At 32.7% G+C, this 20,854-nt stretch overlaps 1 protein-coding gene and 1 pseudogene across 1 annotated transcript; one reads left to right on the top strand and one right to left on the bottom strand.

The window, feature by feature from the left end:
- The first annotated feature begins 104 nt into the window (after positions 1 to 104).
- Positions 105 to 3,038, top strand: LOC115695726 (shikimate O-hydroxycinnamoyltransferase). The gene is made up of 2 exons (XM_030622797.2): positions 105 to 651; positions 1,967 to 3,038. Exons 1-2 carry the CDS (start codon positions 208 to 210, stop codon positions 2,894 to 2,896), a joined length of 1,374 nt encoding a protein of 457 aa, XP_030478657.2. The 5' UTR covers positions 105 to 207; the 3' UTR covers positions 2,897 to 3,038.
- A 5,795-nt stretch (positions 3,039 to 8,833) lies between these two features.
- Positions 8,834 to 14,329, bottom strand: LOC133038696 (extensin-2-like; annotated as a pseudogene).
- Positions 14,330 to 20,854: the final 6,525 nt, after the last annotated feature.

Raw genomic sequence — 20,854 nt, 5'->3', positions numbered from 1 at the left:
TACTAATTGTCATGTCATGTTGACCTGCATAGTAGTACTCTTGCCAGCTGTCACATTTACTATTCGTATATATTATATGTGTAACCAATCTAGCCACGTGTCCAACTTTTTTCGACCAATTAATTTCATCCTTAATTTGTACATTAATGCTTCATCTTTCCTATTAAATGTAGAGAAATATAACAATAATAAGCTCATCACAAAAGCATGGAAATGGTTATGAAGATGGAGATAAAGGAGAAGACAATGGTGAAGCCAGCAACAGAGACTCCACGGCACGTGCTATGGACCTCTAATTTGGACCAAATGGTTCCGAAATATATTCACATCCCAACTATTCATTTTTATAAGCCCTTATCATCAGCGACTGATGATAAGGGCTTTTTTGATCCTGTCAAACTGAAAGATGCCCTAAGTAAAGTCTTAGTCCCGTTTTATCCTGTGGCCGGTCGCTTAGTGGATTCCTCCAACCCTAATGGCTATCGTATTGAGATCGATTGTAATGGTGAGGGTGTCCTCTTTGTGGTGGCTCAAACCAACTCTATGGTTGATGATTTTGGTGACTTTAAGCCTTCACCAAAGCTTAGGGCTTTGGTTCCCATTGTTGAATACTCTATTGATATTTCTTCACATCCCCTTTTGCTTTTACAGGTAAATATATATTATAATAAATATTATTCACTTTCACACTATATATATAAAAGGATTGTTATTTAGCACTTAAAAATTATTAAATTAAATTACATTAGATCTAATAAACTTAATTATACTAATAACGATATAATAAAAAAAATACTAAAGACCATAATATCTTTCATCATTTCTCGATATACAAATACTCAAATAGCAAAGACATAATTGCCCTAAAAGATTTTTTCTTTTTTTTTTTTTTTTTTTGAATTTTTGGCATGCGTTAAAGGTTCTTTAATAAGGGATTATCTATATTATTTTGTATAATAGTAATTTTTTAATTAATAATTTGTAAAATAATCTTCCAAGCACACGCACTTGATATTATAAAATTCTTGATGGGGTTATTTTGCAAGAAAAGACAAAGTAAGATTGTCTTTTAAATTAAAAAGGATTTTATAAGACCATTTTGCAACAATAAAGAAGAAAAATATAGAAAAGATGGAGTTTTTTTTTTACATTATTGTTAAAATTGTTTTGTATTTTTTCCAAGTTTTGATAATTATTTACAAAATAATTTTTCGATCTTCACTTAAGCTAGCTGGTCGAGAAAAATTACATAAGTGTGTCAAACTTTTAGACATATATTATTATTTTTGTAATATCTAATGTAACACTTTTATGAGTTTAAGGAAATTAATTGGGGGTATCACCTATATATTATTTTTTAATTTTTTTTTTTTATTTTACGATTAGGCTTGCTTCGTTAGTTACTGTGTGAGTTGCAATGTGGATTTCTATTGTGATTTAGGTTGCTCCCGTGTATTTTCGTATAAAATACAAAAAAAAAAAAATATATCTTGAAGTGTATAAATAAAAAAATCTCTTAATTGTTTTTTCTTTTTAATATGTTAAATAATTATTTTTTAAAATTTTATAAAATCACAAATCCCTTCTAATTGGAAATTTACATAAACTACTAACTTTGACAATTTTTTTAAACATTTACATTTAATTTTTTTTAACATTTTTACAACGTTTATAAAAAATAACACCAAAATAACAAAAAAATTAGACGAAAATAATAAGAAAACAACATTCAAACCAATAAAATAATACACAAATAACAAAAACCAACAATATAAAAATACCGTAAAAGTATTTAAAATTCCGTACAATTGTATTTTTGCATCTTTTTTGTTTGCATTTTTTTTGAAATAATTCCAATTCTAATCTACTTTACATCAAAACTTAATCATATATGCATGCGATTCTAATAATATTGTATATTATGAAAATAATTTTTTTGAATTAATTTATATGATAAAATATGTAGGTCACATACTTCAAATGTGGAGGAGTATCACTTGGTGTTGCCATGGACCACCATGTGGTAGATGGTATATCAGCCGTTCATTTTCTAAATTCATGGTCTGATATTGCTCGTGGTGTTGATCTCAAATCTCCACCATTTATAGATAGAACTATGCTTTGTGCAAGAAACCCACCTAAACCTATATTTGATCACATTGAATACAAACCCCCTCCCCCCATGATCGAAACTACTACTTCTTCTTGTGAGAGTCAAGTTGATGTTGCTATTTATAAGTTGACCAAGGAACAACTCAAAACCCTAAAAGCCAAGTGTGTTAGTTATAACAATGATGATCATACTAATTTCGATGACAAGAACAAACCTAGGTATACAACATATGAGATATTGGCGGGACATGTTTGGAGATGTGTATGCAAAGCTCGTAAACTTAGTAACGATCAAGAGACTAAATTGTACACTATTGTTGATGGAAGATCGAGGCTGCAACCACCACTTCCCCCAGATTTTCTTGGTAACGCAATTTTCTCAGCCACGCCAATAGTTAAAGCAGGAGAATTACTCGAATCGAATGATAATATATGGTATGCTGTGAACCAAATTCATAGTACTTTGAAGCGAATAGATGACTGTTATTTGAGATCAGCGCTGGATTATCTAGAACTTCAGCCTAATTTATCAGCTCTTAGTAGAGGGCCACATACATTTAGAAGCCCTAATCTTGGGATAACAAGTTGGATTAGATTACCCTTTTATGATCTTGATTTTGGGTGGGGTAGACCAATTTTTGTGGGACCTACTACAATTCTCTTTGATGGTTTAATTTATTTGCTATCTAGTCCATCTTATGATGAGGATGGGAGTTTGTTAGTGGCGATTGGTCTCCAACATGAACACATGAAAGCATTTGAGAAGTTTTTATATGACATATAATCAATTCCATCCATTGATGATGATGAGAAAGAAGTTTGAGTTTATGTTGATTTGAAGAGATTTGAATTTATTATGGGAATTAATTTTGTTTGGTATTGGATTTTAATGTTTAATAAAACTTCATTTTTCATAAAAAAAAAAAGAGAGAGAATTGAATTTATTATGGGAATAAATCTTTTGTTTGGTTATTTCTATGAATTGTCCATAACGAATGCTACTAGGTTGATTCAGGCATGTTTTTCTTAAGATTAAGCAATGCATATGTAAGTATGAGCTAATTTAAATAATGAAACTTCAAATAATTTATCAAATTAATTATAGTTTGTTTGATGGTATTTATTTGATACTCAAATAATTGAAGTAATTTTAGAGCTAATGTACGTACTTTTAGAAGAGATGTATTTATTAGATAATAAATTAATGCGGGTTGATGACTAATGATTTTTTATAACTAGATAATTCAATAACTATATGGCGATTATTTGTGACAAAGAATTAAAGTTTGATTTTGGAGGAGCTTGAGAAACACCTATCACATCCAAGGAAGATAGCAGGTCGTGTTCATGTTGTGTCAAGACTCATGTAATATAAATATATGCTTGACATGAATATGACTTATTTAATAATCGTGCCAAAAAATTAAACCCAAACACAATCGTTTACAAATGGGTTGATATGACATGACCCATATAGCCCGTTTATATGTAAATTTTGTTTGAACATACCAATCCATTAATATATTAATGACATGTTTAATATATTAGAAAAATTAATAAACTCAAGATACTAATTTTTATATAATTTAGAACACAATAATAATATATAATAATTAGGTATGCCTACATGATTGATCCACGTGCAATACTATCAAGTAAGTTTTTCTCCCTAGATCTCTAAATCAGAAGCAATTTTTATTTATCTGATTATCAAAAGTGTATACAATTGTGATGAGACAATATGTATTTATAGAGTTAGGAAGGAAACTTAGCTACATAAGCCTAGTTGGATTGAGTCTGCTTATCAAAGACTTCAGTTAACTAGAAAAGCTCACAATTCTCCTTCAACTAGACTTTATACTCACAGAAGCTAAGCCGATTAACTATTGATCACTAATAATATGCGCTAACACAACAAAGAACTATCCAATCAACCCAAGTTTTAATAAAACCAATAAAAGTTAATGTAAACCCAAATAAAAATATAATATTCTCCCACTTGGGTTACATTAATTTTAATACATATATATTATATATCAAAATAATTTTATTTAAAAACGACTCATGGGTTGAACAACATAAAAATATTTGTGGCCCCTTTAAAAATAATTTTTCTTTGATAGCATGTCAATATGTCGGTCTAATTTAACCTTTAATATTGAACTATGACAATCATATTGTTTTTAATCATCAAAAGATATTTATAATTACAAATACTAAAGTATTAAATCGACATGGTCAACAAGTCTAGTAGTGTGGTAAGAAACTATGTTCATCATGTGATTAATTAAATAACATAAGTCCTCAACTTCGCTGATACCGCAATGCTTAATAATTAAGCTAGTGAAATTAACCTTACACTACTTAATAATAAGTTAGTGTCACTAAACATGTTTAATTTTAAAAAATAAGCCAATAAAATATTATTGTCATTAAGCAATTAAACTTAAAAGACAATAATCACTACAAGATATAAACTACATGCATGTTTTTAATTCAATATCATTCTCAAGGATATAACAAAATATAATTAAAATCATAAACATCCAATAACAAAAAATTATTGGCCCACAAAACAAACTAAGTAGTTCATAACATCAATAAGAAAATTATATATAAATGTAATCTAAATCAATAGAATACGTAACTCCCATTAACCCAAAGGAACAAAAGATTATAAAATGCAAATATCAATAACATGTTTGTTAAACAACACAACACTTAATCCTTTGCTTAAAGTATCTTCTAACATCGACTTGGTCTTGTAATATTCTGTCATAATGTCTCATTTTTTGACCAAGTCTCTAACAACAAGATGCTATATTTTTATATGTTCTGAAGCACTACTAATCTCATTATTCTTTGAAAAGAAAACAATAGTATTATACTATGTCAAAAAATCAGTACTATTATCACAATAGATTAGTATAGGAGAGGAAATAGAATCAACTAGTTGTATCTTTAAAATCAAATTCTTTAACCACAAAGCTTGCAAAGATGCCCCATATCATGTAACAAACTCTGCATAAATAGTAGATGATGTGATTAAAATCTGCTTAACACATGAAATAGTTGCACTAGCCAAAGTAAAAAAATAGTCAGAAGTTGACTTTAAATCATCTACACAACCTCCAAAATATGAATAACCAACAACTCAAAGATTGTCGACATGCTTTTTGTTCTTTGCAAATATCTCATGAGTTTCTTGGCTTCAACCCAATAATCATGTCCAAGATTAGATAAATATCTCCCAAGAACATTGACTATGAAAGCAATGTCAGGTCGAGTGCAAACCTGAGCATACATCAAACTCCCTACTACACTTGCATATGAGATGTTCTCAATTGCTTTTCTTTTCAAGTCGTTCTTAGGACATTTTTGTTTAGTAAATTCATCCTCTTTCAAAATAGGAACAGAAATAGCCTTACACGAATTCATATTGAACTTTTTGAGCACACGAATAATGTAAGCTTCTTGAAATAAGCCAAGAATATTTTTTGATTCTTGTCATGATGAATCTCAATCCCCAAAACAAAATATACCTCTCGAAGATCTTTTATATCAAAATTGGTAGACAGAATTTTTTTTGTCTCATTTAGTAATGATAAATCACTACTGGCAAGTAAAATGTCATCCACATAAAGGACAAGAAAAATATAACGACTCCCACAAATCTTCATATAAATATACTGGTTAAACTTGTTCTCTATAAAAACCAAACGATATCACAATCTTATCAAACTTCAAGTACCATTAGTGAGATGCCTGTTTGAGACCATCAATGGATAATTTCAATTTGTAAACTAAATTTTCATTTCCATTATCCTTGACGTCTTCAGGTTGTGACATATAGACTTTCTCTCCCAATACTCTATTTAGAAAAACGATTTTAACATCCATTTTATGCAGCTCTAAATCAAAATGTACAACTAAAGCCATAATAATTCTAAATAAACCTTTAGTGGAAACAAGCGAGAAATTTATGGTATAATCAATACCATCTCCTTGGTAAAGCTTTTTCCACAAAACGTTCTTTATACCTTCAATCTGTCCCTTATTATCTTTTTTAGTTCTTAAAAATCCACTTGCAACCTATTAGTTTAAAATCATCAGGTAAATAGAATTAACTCTCATACATCATTTTTTCCATGGACTCAATCTCATCATCCATCGCTTTTATCCATTCTGAAGAATGTGTACTATTAAGTACTTTACTATAAGTGAGAAGATCTACAAAATGATCAATACCATATTCTCATTTTCTAAGGTAAACAAAATTATCATCACACCTTGTTGATGTCTTTTGTCTCTGAGATCTTCTTAGAGGAGGTACTTCTGGAATAACCTCTATTTGTTGATCATCATTTTGAATGACAGCTTCCACAACTGAAATTTCTTTAATGACACCCTCATTAACAACGAGAAATTCTTCAATAATAAGCCCCTCATCAATAATAGACACTTCATCAATAATAGGATCCTCACCATCTTTGTTATTAGGAGTAATACATTTATCAACAATGTGAACATTATCAACTGAAGTAGGAATTAGACTACTGTTATTATCATCTCTTGAAAAAGACATAGGAAAAAAAATCCCTTATATGACTACGTCAACTACAACATAAGTGTCCACTTTAAACTTTGACTCCCTGTCACTTGGTTTCATGAGATCCCTTAGCCCCTGATTGTGCTTGCTTCTTTTCATAATTTTTTCTATCTTATGTTGGGCTTGAATTGAGAAACATAGTGAGAAGATTTGTGCTTCTCCATTTACAATTTTTTTTTCTCAGCTACACACTGAGAAATTAAGTTACTGACATTCCATATTTTATTATAAATATTGTAGGTTGTTTTGATAAGGATAAAAGAAAAGACAGGAAGTGCATGAAGAACACAATAAATAATGCAAGAGTGAGGAAGAGAAATATTATGATTTGTCAACTTAGACTGAACATTCACAATTTTCATAATAAAATCTCTTACTCCTTTTGATTCATCATACTTAATGGTTGTCATTTCATCCAATGTCCAGCTTCGACATTTCACCAGTGTCATATAGTTTTTCTATAACATTAAAAAATTCTTTGGCATTTGCAGTGTCTCATAAGCCACTGAATAAATATTTAGGAATTGAACTTTTCATAGCTTTGAGACTAAGATGATTTGATTTTTCTCATTGTGCATGAAGATTTTTCTGGGCAACCATACTGGTATCAGTACGATCAACATGTTTTTCTTCTCGCAAGCATAAGTCTAAATTCATTATGCCTAAAGTAAATTTAACATCTCGTTTCAATGCCTTAAATTTAGACGTATTCAGAATTTGGATGGAAACGTTATTGTTGTTCATAGAAAGGAAACCGAAAAATTCAAAAAATTAAAACTTGATCAAGCTATATGAGCAATGCAATTAGAAAATATTGTAAAGTCAATTTATAAACACTCATTTAAGATAAGAATATAATACACACATAATCTACCATCATAAAATTATCAATAGATTGTTAATCCTTGTATTATAATCTCTCTCCATATGATGATCATTATTCAAAAGAAGAAACCATCATCATCATCATTAAAGAAATCATCTAATTCTAATTAGTAATTAACTAAGTTTTTTGGTTTGATCTCGAGTTTGCGGAATTGGAATATTTGGTAGTCCAAAGAAATGTTAAAAGTAATGAATCTAGTTTGGTTGGTACATTTTGAATAGAGGGAAGTATTTTCAAAGTATATGAATCGTAATTGTATAAGTAGGGGTATTTATTGGACCACATTTAATGTTTTTAGACTTATTTAAATTCGATCCAATTATATATTGGATGTTAAATTTATCATCCGATCCGATATAATTAATTTCAGTCATCCAATCGATTCAACATCTATCAGATATATGTTAGATTAGATCAATTTTATTGAGTGTATTTCATATATATTTATTGGTTTAATTTGAGTTTATTCAATATTTTAAATCCAATATTTTTTATATCCAATCCATTCAATATATTTTAAGTCCAATATATATTAGATCTATTTTAATATTAATTTTAATCCATTCGATATATTCTATGAGATTAAATCTCGAGTTATTTCGAATTGAAGGAAAATGAAATCTATATATTTATAAATTATTTGGTGTTTTAATTTATTATTAATCCAATTAATTGTCAATCCTCTTTTATTAATTTTTACCGGCAGGTCCCTTTTGGTAAAAAAAAATTATGGTAGGATTAGTTCTTCTTTTTGGACCATGGAGAGAGACTTAATTAATTACAAAATAATTAATTAAGGAGTTTTTACAAAAATATTAGATTTTGGACAAAAGTTTACAATTTTATTATCACACATAATTTTTTATAAAAAACTTTCTTTTTACAAAACAACCGTAAAATAACAAAACATAACAATCAAAACAACAGTGGAATAACTAAAAAATAACCGTGGAATAACAGTGAAAACTTAATACAATACACATTATTTAAAAAAAAAAATTGTCCCACGATAAAAAAAAAAATAAAAAATATTAATATGTGATATAAAAACTCTATTAATTAATTAATGTAATATAAATTATAATATGGCTTCATTTGTTGGGCCCTTATATTTGACTACATCAAAATATATGGAACATACATCCTATATTATTATTCAACTTTGGTGGCTCATAATTATTAATAAAAAGATTATACTTGACATGTATCTATAAAAAAAAAAAAAAATATAAAGATAGAGATGGACAATAATTTCTTGTGTAAAATTGAGTTTATTGATGAAGTATTATATATAATTTATTACATAATATTACGTCTTTTATAATAGACGTCAATTAATATGAATCAGCAGCATTAATTCAACTAATTTAAAAAGAAAATTAAAACAAATCAATTGATGTAATTTGAATGTATTGAGTATGAGTACTTCTGGATCCTCTTATTGTAGTATAACTTTGAGTAGTTGGATATTCTATCTCGTAATGATTTGATTATTAGTAGCCCTTTGGTGGTGGTGGAGACCTGTAGTAGTAACGTGGAGCAGGGGTGAAGAAGACTTGTAGATGTAATAAGGTGGCGGTGATGGAGAAGGTGGTGGTGGGAATTTGTAAACATACGGTGGTGGTGGTGATGGTGATGGCGGTGGAGGTGACTTGTAAACGTACGGTGGTGGAGGTGATGGTGAAGGAGGAGGTGGTGACTTATAGACATATGGTGGTGGTGGTGATGGTGAGGGTGGTGGAGGTGACTTGTAAACGTATGGTGGTGGTGGTGACGGTGAAGGAGGAGGTGGTGACTTATAGACATATGGTGGTGGTGGTGATGGTGAGGGTGGTGGAGGTGACTTGTAAACGTATGGTGGTGGTGGTGACGGTGAAGGAGGAGGTGGTGACTTATAGACATATGGTGGTGGTGGGGACGGTGAGGGTGGTGGAGGTGACTTGTAAACGTATGGTGGTGGTGGTGACGGTGAAGGAGGAGGTGGTGACTTATAGACATATGGCGGTGGTGGTGATGGTGAAGGTGGTGGAGGAGATTTGTAGATGTAAGGAGGCAGTGGTGAGGGAGAAGGTGGAGGTGGTGATTTGTAAACATATGGTGGTGGTGGGGACGGTGAGGGTGGTGGTGGAGATTTGTAGACATATGGTGGTGGTGGGGACGGTGAAGGTGGTGGAGGAGACTTGTAGACATAAGGCGGTGGTGGTGATGGGGAAGGAGGGGGTGGAGACTTGTAGACATATGGTGGTGGTGGTGATGGTGAAGGTGGAGGGGGTGATTTGTACACATAAGGTGGTGGCGGGGATGGAGAAGGTGGGGGAGGAGACTTGTAGACATAAGGAGGAGGTGGCGATGGTGATGGTGGCGGTGGAGAGTTGTAAACATAGGGTGGCGGTGGTGATGGAGAAGGAGGAGGTGGTGACTTGTAGGCATATGGTGACTTGTAGTGATATTTAGGTTGATGTGGAGAGTTGTAGTGTGATGGAGGAGATGTAGTATAAGGCTTATAATCATCACTTGCAGCCACATCGGTGGTAGCTATTATAAAGCATAGTGCTAAAGCACATACTAAATGAGGCCAAAAATTGGCCATTTTTTAGTACTTGAAAGGAACACCAAAACACTTGGTTTTTTAGAGATATTTGAGATCCTCAAAGGGTTTGAAGAGGGATTTCTGTTGTGAGTATTGAGTATTGAAGAGGAGGTATTTTATATTTATATAGGTATGTTAAAACGACTGAAATGTTTTGTTTATTAATACATGGAAGTTTCCACGAATCACCAACTCTCACCTATTATTATTGAACCTTTCAATTGAGCTTGCCCACTTGAGGAAATTAAAACACACATATATATGTAAATGTAATGGGAAGCCATTTGGTCTATTATGATTCTCATTCATGCATATATGATATATGTGTAGTGCACGTTGAAAGAGTCTAATAAATATATTTATATATATTAGAGAAATTAGAGAATAATAATATTATTAATGGATTACTTATATCATGAAGGATTCTTATTTAGTAGTTCTTAATTTCTATGTTTAAGAAAATCATGGAGAAAACTTGGTCCAACACACGTAATATATATAATGAGAAATTTGAATTATATGTATTTTGTGTATATTAAATTTTTGAATACAAGCTTATTAAAATTATAAAAATAAGCACACTTTATATTCATACACATTATACCATTCTCTTTGCTTTTTTCTTCTAACTTTACTGTCTACACTCTCCATTACTGATGGTGGTTCGATGGGAGTCCGATAGTGGTTTGATACTACCCATTTTTTTTTTATGTTTTTGTACATGAAAAAAGTAGCATCAGGCAACCATTAGACCACAATCGGATTATCATCGGACCATATTACATTTATATATGTTAAACTCCATTTATTAAGCTCGTCAGGAAGGCATTGAGTTACCATCAGACCACCATTGAGCTACCATCGGACCATATCATCGTGTTATCATCAGACTACCATCGGACCTTCATCTTCAACCTTTATTTATTTTAACAACAGGAAGGCATCAGACCACTATCGTACCACCATCGGGCCTGACAAAAAAACCAGTTTCTTTCCCGAAGCTTAGATCTGGCCACCAGTTTTTTGCCTAAAACTTAGATTTGGTCATTTTCGACCCTAAATCTAACATCTACTCACAGATAACAACATTAATCATACAATTTATTCCTTTGACAACATTGCCGATGGTGAAATTGTGATTGATAGAGAAGTCGCTAGGTTTGCAGTGGTCATTACGTCCGTGGGTCCTTGGGTCAGTGGTCGTGGAGAGAAGTAAAAATTTAATTGTAAATTTAACTCAAAAATTGCTCAATATTATATTTGGTTTAAATTTTGTACTATGCTCCAATGCACAAGATATATATTAACTCTCAAAGTCAACATAGTCATTAATTTTTTATTGAAACTATATAAAATATTATTTAAATTAATAAATAAAGAAAATTACTCTATATACTATTTTTTTTTTTTTTTAAATTTACAATTTAGGTTGCTCTAGTGGTTTCTATGTGTATTGCTATGTAAATTTTGGTTGCAATTTAAGTTATTTTGTTAGTTGTTACGTGTGTTGCAATGTAAATTTTCTTAAAAATATATAAAAATTACTTTAAAGTATAAAAATAATAATAAAAAAAAAACCTCTAGATAAAATATTAAATGAATTTAATTAGTAAAAAGTACCAATTAGTGGCAACTGAGATTATAAAAAAGGTATAACATTACTTGTGGTGTAAATTTAATCTATGCTAATTTTTATGCCAAATTTAGGATACTATTGAAGTTTAGTTTTTTTTTAAAAAAAAAATGGGCTAAAATATAGCAATACATTTGTTAGGTTATTTTTAGTATTAAATTTAGATTAATTTTAGCATATTTTTTATTTAGTTTAAATCATGTTTGAAGCATTTTTACGTTTTTTATCTTTTAATTTTGCAGATTTAAAATAGATAAAGAGTTGGAAAATATTAATTAATAAAAGATAGAATATCGCATAACAAATATCAAAGTGGAAAAAAATCAAATTCAAGCCCAGAAAAAGATAAATCACGTGGAATATGGAGCAGTGGAGCACACGGGCCGCGGCCCAACTTTAGTGTGTCGCGGCCCGCTTACGTGGAAAATCAAAATAATTATCTCAGGAAGGCCACACGGGCCGCGGCACAGCTATAGCATGTCGTGGCCCGCCTCTATTTCTGCAGCAAAAATATCGTGGGTTCTAGAGGTTTTCCAAATTCAAATCCGAATAGGAATTTAAACATGTGTGTTTTATCTATCTTTTGATGCCCTCAACGCCTATAAGGAAGCAATTTCAGAGGGAAATAAACAGAGAATATAGAGTACGAATTGGAGAGATCAACTGCAATATTGGAGGCATTCTTCAGAGGGTTTTCAACATTCTTTTCTCAAAGTTAATATGTGTAATTGTGCTTTCATAAACATGAGTAGCTAAATATTTAATTAGGGTTTAGATGGAGATTGTTTAACATTGTTTTATGGTTTTAATATGATTTATTTTTCCCTTAATTTCTATGTATTCTATTTTATTCGTACTTAATTACTTTTAATTGTATAGCCATCAATTAATTGTTTTATGATTTCGATGCGAGGTCTGAGAAGTAAGTGTTGATTATGCTATAGTGAAATAGAACTGAATTTCGATACAGGACGAGAGTACCTGTATGGTTTAGATAGCTTATACGGTTTTTGTGTTTAATGCCTGTTACATGTTAAATTTATCACGAGAGTAGAAAGTTTGTATATTAAAGATAGAGATGGACAATAATTTCTTGTGTAAAATTGATTTTATTGATGAAGTATTATATATAATTTATTACATAATATTACGTCTTTTATTAATAGACGTCAATTAATATGAATCAGCAGCATTAATTCAACTAATTGAAAAAGAAAATTAAAACAAATCAATTGATGTAATTTGAATGTATTGAGTTTTGGATCCTCTTATTGTGGTAACTTGGAGTAGTTGGATATTCTCTCGTAATGGTTTGATTATTAGTACCCCCTTGGTGGTGGTGGAGACCTGTAGTAGTAAGGCGGAGGAGAGTGTGGAGGAGGAGGTGACTTGTACACATATGGTGGTGGCGGGGATGGAGAAGGTGGGGGTGGAGATTTGTACACATATGGTGGTGGAGGTGACGGTGAAGGAGGTGGAGGTGACATGTAAACATATGGTGGTGGAGGTGACGGTGAAGGTGGTGGTGGTGACTTATAGACATATGGTGGTGGAGGTGATGGTGAGGGTGGTGGTGGTGACTTATAAACATATGGCGGTGGTGGTGGTGACTTATAGACATATGGCGGTGGTGGTGATGGTGAAGGTGGTGGAGGGGATTTGTAGATGTAAGGAGGTGGTGGTGATGGTGAGGGTGGTGGAGGAGATTTGTAAATATATGGTGGTGGAGGTGACGGTGAGGGTGGTGGAGGAGACTTGTAAAAATATGGTGGTGGTGGTGATGGAGAAGGTGGCGGTGGTGATTTGTAAACATATGGAGGTGGTGGAGACGGTGAAGGTGGTGGTGGAGATTTGTAGACATATGGTGGTGGTGGGGACGGTGAAGGTGGTGGAGGAGACTTGTAAATGTAAGGAGGTGGTGGTGATGGAGAAGGTGGGGGTGGGGATTTATAAACATATGGTGGTGGTGGAGAAGGTGATGGCGGTGGTGGGGACTTGTAAATATATGGTGGTGGAGGTGATGGGGAAGGAGGGGGTGGAGACTTGTATACATAAGGAGGTGGCGGTGATGGTGAAGGTGGAGGGGGTGATTTGTACACATAAGGTGGTGGCGGGGATGGAGAAGGTGGGGGAGGAGACTTGTACACATAAGGAGGAGGTGGCGATGGTGATGGTGGCGGTGGAGAGTTGTAAACATAGGGTGGCGGTGGTGATGGAGAAGGAGGAGGTGGTGACTTGTAGTGATATTTAGGTTTATGTGGAGACTTGTAGTGTGATGGAGATGTAGTATAAGGCTTATAGTCATCACTTGCACCCACATTGGTGGTAGCTATAATAAAGCATAGTGCTAAAGCACATACTAAATGAGGCCAAAAATTGACCATTTTTTAGTACTTGAAAAAGAACACCAAAACACTTGTAATATTTTAGAGATATTTAAGACCTCCTCAAAGGGTTTGAAGAGGGATGTTTGTTGTGAGTATAGTATTGAAGAGGATGTATTGGATGTTTATATAGGTATTGTTAAAACGAGTGAAATGTTTTGTTTATTAATATATGAAACTTTCCACAAACCTCCAACTCTCACCTATTATTATATATTTGAACCTTTCAATTGAGCTTTCCCACTTGAGAAAATTAAACATATATATAAATATATATGTAATGGGAAGCCATTTAGTCTACTATGATTCTTATTCATGCATATATGTGCAGTGCACGTTGAAACAGTCTAATTATTATATTTATATTGGAGAAATTAGACCATACCAATATTAATGGATTTCTAATATCATGAAGGATTCTTATTTAGAAGTTCTTAATTTCTATGTTAAGAAAATCGTGGAGATAACTTGGTCTAACATATATATATTCACCGTATTTGGACATATATATTAGAATGATATATTATTTTTATTTTCTTCTTCTTTTATTTTCTTTTTATTTATTTTTTTTTTTGTTTTTTAAATGAAAAATGTATAAAAAAATAATATTTTTCAAAAAAAAAAGGCTAACCTAACCCTAACCCGATCAAAACTCACGTGGATCCGATTTAACCCAAACTCGACCCACCGCACCTGAAAACCCGAAAACCTGGTCACACAAACTCAAACCCAAAAACTTGAAACTGTAAAACCTACCCAATGTGCACCCTTAACCACCACCACATAATTCGTCAAAGGTAGTTTTTTTAAGACACTTTACAATTATTTTTAGAAGAGACTACCCATTTTTCGTTAAAAAAGAAAAAGTGACAAGAGAAACCATCTTGAAATGTTTAATCATAGTTTACATTTAATAAGATAAACAATTTTTATCTATAAACATAAGAGATTACTATTAAAAAGATAACACAAAACATAAGTATTGAATATCAGATAATCATTCTTAGTAAAAACTTTTTCATTCTCCTTTTCTAAAGAGGTCTTTTACTATGACAAAAAAAAAAGATAAAATAAAATCTCTGAACAAAGCTTGCTTTTTGGTAGTGTTTAGTAATATTTTTGTTTTTAAATATTTTTATTACAAAAATAAAAGTAAATCATGCTTCCAAAATTTTAACATGTACTAAATCATGTTCTCAAAACTTTTCTGGCCGTTGAAAATTTTTTCTGAACTATTGAGATTGTTAAATTTAAAGACTTTTGTCAAATTTCATATAATTTTACTATTTAAGTGATTGTTTATGTACTAAATCATGCTCCTCAGACTTTGATATCTATCAAATCATGCTCCTTGAACTTTAACATGTATTAAATCATGCCCCGTGAACTTTCATCCATGTTAGACTTTTTTTTTACTAAAATTAGACAAAAATCCTTAAATTCAACAATCTCAATAGTTCAAGGGGCATTTTAACGGCCTTAAAAGTTCAATGGGAATAATTCGATACATATCAAAGTTCGAAAGCAAAATTCTTAATTAGCCTAATTTTTAATCAGTTTTTTTTATTTTTAAATTAAAAAAATGGAAAATATTTTCTAAAATCATGTTTTTTAACAACCAAAATCATTTTTATAAAACTGTTTCCATTTTTCAATTTTTAAAAAATCACTTTCATGTATCTCATTTATTAAGTCGTATTTGTTGATACGTTTTGCTGTCTCTCGGTTTTGAGAGTTGTTGTTCTGTTTTTGTGAGTTTATTATGGCTTCGAATAGCAGTCTAGAGAGGGATATGGAGGTTACAGTAGGAGTTGTTAGGTTGGATGAGGAAGAGGAAGAGGTGTTAAGGCTTCCGGTGAGTAGGACCGAAGAGATTGTGATCGATACTAGGTGGTGCTTGGTGGGTAAACTATTGACGGGGAGGGTCTCAGATTTTAACGTTTTTCAGAATATGATGGCATTCCTGTGGTAGCCGGGGATGGGAATGTATGTGAAAGAACTCAACCCGAATCTTTTTCTTTTTCAATTCTACCATGAGATCGACATACAAAGAGTTATAGACGGGAGCCCTTGGACATATGATCGCAAACCTCTCATATTTACAAGATTGAAGGAGGGTGACAACCCACGGCTGGTGGAGATCAATCATATGGATATGTGGGTTCAACTCCACAATCTACAATCGGGTAATATGACCCTTAGTGTTGTTACGGCGCTCGGGAATTTTATTGGTACATTCATAGAGTCGGATCCTAATAATTTTGTGGGTGTTTGGAGAGATTTCCTCAGAGTTCGAGTTCGGGTCAATGTCGACAAACCAATAAAGAGAAGAATGAAAGTGAGCAATGATGATTCCTCTTGGTACTGGGTTAATTTTAAATGTGAGAAGCTTCCAATATTTTGTTTCATATGTGGAAAAATAGGCCATGCAGAGAAGTTATGTCCTAGGCTTTTCTTGAAACCATTGCATTTACAAGAGAAGCCTTATAGCTTGGAGCTGCGGGCGTCGATGCAGAGAAGACATTCTACCTTTGGGGCACAGTGGCTCCGATCAGGGGTGGCTGCAAGGGGTGAGTCGAGCCATGTTTCCCACGGTGGAAGCGGTGAACGAGGAGCTAACTTGACTCCTATGATTCTGGAGCAATCAGTGGGATCGGCTGGCAAGATTCTTGGATATGGTATTAATAATAATTTGTTGAATGAGAGGCATCAATATGGGGAAAATGTCATGGGGGTCAATGAAGAAGATTTGACTTTAAATGTCAATAATAATGGGAATTTTTTTGATTCCACAATTACTACAATCATTGATTCAAAAAGAAGAAGACTTGATTCTAATGTGGGTGTGTCCATGGGCCCACAAGTTAAGGTTTCTTCTGGAAGTGTAGATGAGATGGAGCAAGATCGTGTGGGGTTTTCAAAAAATGGGCCTTTGGCGGGTTCTGGTTTCCAGGCCCGCCCAGAAATATGAGTTGCTTGAGTTGGAATTGCCGTGGGCTTGGGAACCCGCGGGCCAAACAATTCTTATCGGACCTTGTATTCTAAAAGAAGCCCAATTTGCTTTTTCTTTGTGAAACTTTATGCAATAAGTTAAGGATGGAAAGTATTAGAGCCCATTTGGGTTATGAAGGTTGTTTTGTAGTAGAAGCCCATGGGCATAGTGGGGGTTTGGCTCTGTTGTGGAAAGAAGAAAATGAAGTGGCGATTCAGGGATTCTCTGCTAATCACATTGACGCCATGATACAGAAGGTGGGGTCTCCCTCTTGGCGTTTCACTGGGATTTATGGAGAGCCGAGAAGAGAGATGCGATTCCAGACTTGGAATCTCTTTCGATCTTTAAAAGAAGATAGTGATCTTCCTTGGTGCCTTATGGGAGACATGAATAATCTGGGTTCCCAAATGGAAAAGAAAGGTGGAAGGAACTACCTAGACCAGCTGATAACCGGCTTCAACAATGCTTTGGGGGACTGTAATTTGATCGATATGGCTCTAGAGGGTTACCCGTTCACTTGGGAAAAAGGAAGAAACACCACTGATTGGATTGAAGAACGTTTGGACAAAGCATTGGTCACCAACGAATGGCTGTCTTTATTTCCCCAATCTATCTTGTACAACTTGGAGTTCTCTTCTTCTGACCACTGCCCATTACTTTTAATCCTTAAAGGTAATTTTCTAACAACTACTCATCATTCTTTCCGCTTTGAAAACGCATGGATCCGTGAACCTTTTGTTAGGTTATTTTTAGTATTAATTTTAGATTAAGTTTAGTATATTTTTAATTAAGTTTTAATCGTGTTTGGAGCATTTTTACGCTTGTTATCTTTTATTTTTACAGATTTAAAATAGAAGAAGATAAGAAAAATATCAGAGAAAAAGATGGGAAAAAGATAAAAAAAATATCATGATATTTAAAATAGAGAAAATTGTGGAAGCCGAAACTTCAAGCCTGAATTCGACGGTGTTCTGATTGGATTTTGGAAAAAGTAAAAACATGAAAGTTCTAGATCTCTCTTTTATCTTTCCGGAACATCTTGAATTGTCCAATTCCGAGCAATATTGAGAGAGTTATGGCCAAAATACTATCAGTCGACGCAGCAGAAAAAAATATCTCGTTTGAGGTTTCCCAAAAATTTAAATTCGAGTGGAAATTTAAATATTGCGTTTTTTCCATATTTTTAGGACTTCAATGCCTATATAAAGGGAAGAAGAGAGTTGATTTCAGCAAGCAATTTTAGAGAGAAAAAAAAAGGAGAGAATTCAGATACAGAGTGGAGAGATCAACTACAAAATTGGAGGCATACTTCTCAGGGTTTTCAGCATTCTTCTCTTCTTCTCTTCTCTATTTTTATCTCTTTTCTTAAAGTTAATATGTGTAATTGTGCTACATTGAACATGAGTAACTAAACACTTTAATTAGGGTTAGATGGATATTGTTTGACATTGTTTATGGTTTTAATATGATTAATTTTCCCCCTAATTTCTATGTATTCTATTTTATTTGTGCTTAATTACTTTTAATTGCATGATCACCAATTATCTGTCTATGATTTTGATGCGAGATCTGAGAAGTGAGTGTCAATTATGCTATAGTAAAATAGAACTGAATTTCGATATAGGACGAGAGTACCTATATGGTTTAGATAGCTTATAGGGTTTATGTGTTTAATGCCTGTTGCATGTTAAATTTATCACGAGAGTAGAAAGTTTGCATGTAATTGAGATTTATATATCTGAGAAGACTATAAATTACCTTAGTAAACCTGCTATTGCATAGAAATTAATATTAGGAAAATAATCATATTATGCCATATTCAATAGATACAATTGAAATCGAAGCCCTAGTTTTTATTAACTTTCAATTTTCTTGAATAATTGTTTCTTACTAGTTTTTTTATTCTTAATTCTTTCTTTATTTTTTTTATTTAACCAAATAGAAGTAAAAGTTTAATTTTAACGTACTTAACTACACTCCCTGTGGGATCGACCTCACTCCTGGTGAGTTTACTACTTATAACGATACGTACACTTGCGTGTGCAAAATATCGCAACAAGTTTTTGGCGCCGTTGCCGGGGAGTGTTAGTTAATATTATTAAAAATTAAATTTTGTTCTAATTTGGTTTTTCTTTTTAGTTTTAGTATTAATTTTGTTGTTTCAAATTTTTATCTTTTTAGTACTAATTTAGTTTTATTTTTTTAATTTTACTAATGTTTTATTGATGAGCTTGACCTGCAAGGTAAATCCAGATGCTATACCTTGAGGATTTTGCCCAACAACACAATGAACCATTCTATTCTGCTTGGAGGAGATTTAAAGAGTATGGAGAGAGATGTTATCCCACCTTCTCAAGTGGGTGTTTTACGTGGCTCTTTTATAATGGACTTAATAATGAAACAAGAAGCTGGGTTGATTATGGAGCAGAGACAACCGGAGCACCTCTATTAATGAGAGGCTATGATGTAATAAATCTGTTGAATAACATGGGAGATTTTGATTACGACTGGCATTGGGATCCATCACTTCAGGGTTGGAGTCACCAATACCCACCTTATTGCCCAAATTCATCTCAACAATCTGAAAAAGAGGAGCTACTACTAGCACTTTTACAATCACTTCCAGGAGAGATTAATCGCTTAACAGACATGGTGAGGTCCTTATGTGATAATTTAGTGGCTCATGATTCAGAATGTAATAACTCCAATACTGAAAGTTATGAGAGTTATTGCTACAATGAAGAAGGGTCATTAGTTGAGTACAAGGAAGATAATGAGCCTACAATTGAAGATCAAGATTCTTGTGAAGAGGAACTCATTGAATATGAAATCACAAGTGAGGGTATGAATAGCCATGTGGAGAGTGAGCAACAAGAAGAAGGTTTGTTAGATGAAAGAGTAGATACTGTGACATTGGAAGATGAGAAAGCACATGACATCATTAATTCGACTTCATCAATGATATTGACTAATAAACCACCAATGAATCCATATATTTCATCAACACCATATTACATCCTCTGCGAGCTACGAAAGGCTTCTCCCCAAGCTCATCATCCAAAGTCTTATGTTGTTGGTATTGACTTTGATTCAAACTCATCGCTTGCCAAGCTTGAAGGCAAGTACAACAACAATTTTCAAGTTGTCTTGCATGACGCTTATTATGGGCGTCAACCGCTTATTGATGTGGCACCCAGGTAAGTTTCCTTTCCTTTTTCTTTAATGTCACATTGGGGACAATGTGTCACTTTAGTTTGGGGGGAGCAGTGACTTAATTTTTATTTTGAGTTTTTTTTTAAGTTTTATGTCTTTTAATTTTTAGTTTTTAGTTTTTATTGTTTTGAGTCAATTTTCTTAATGTGAGCCAATTTAAAAGTAGGTAGATAGCATGATTTGAAAAGTTCACTTATTTTCGAAAAATCCGTGTGCTTGGTGATATTACATTCTTGACTAATTTCAATTTTGAGCATGGAATCATATTAGGTAATTTGCTAGTAATTGAATTGTTTTATGCATGTTGATTGTGGAATGTGGAAAGTTGTTTGGAAAATTCTAGAACTTGCTTGCTTGCTATTTGAGGCGAAATAATAAATTATGCATGATTAGGAAAGTGATTTAGGCAATTTTTTGGATCGATTGTACCTTTCA

This window comes from Cannabis sativa, chromosome 6, assembly GCF_029168945.1.
Source record: "Cannabis sativa cultivar Pink pepper isolate KNU-18-1 chromosome 6, ASM2916894v1, whole genome shotgun sequence".
NCBI classification, from domain to species: domain Eukaryota; kingdom Viridiplantae; phylum Streptophyta; class Magnoliopsida; order Rosales; family Cannabaceae; genus Cannabis; species Cannabis sativa.
This window is presented reverse-complemented; position numbering and strand designations above follow the sequence as displayed.

What these genes read in the sequence shown, in the direction of transcription:
- LOC115695726 (XM_030622797.2), top strand. Translation starts at nt 208, where the DNA reads ATGGAAATGGTTATGAAGATGGAGATAAAGGAGAAGACAATGGTGAAG. An exon ending in ATCCCCTTTTGCTTTTACAG is followed by an intron (nt 652 to 1,966) that starts GTAAATATATAT and finishes TAAAATATGTAG; the next exon opens with GTCACATACTTCAAATGTGG.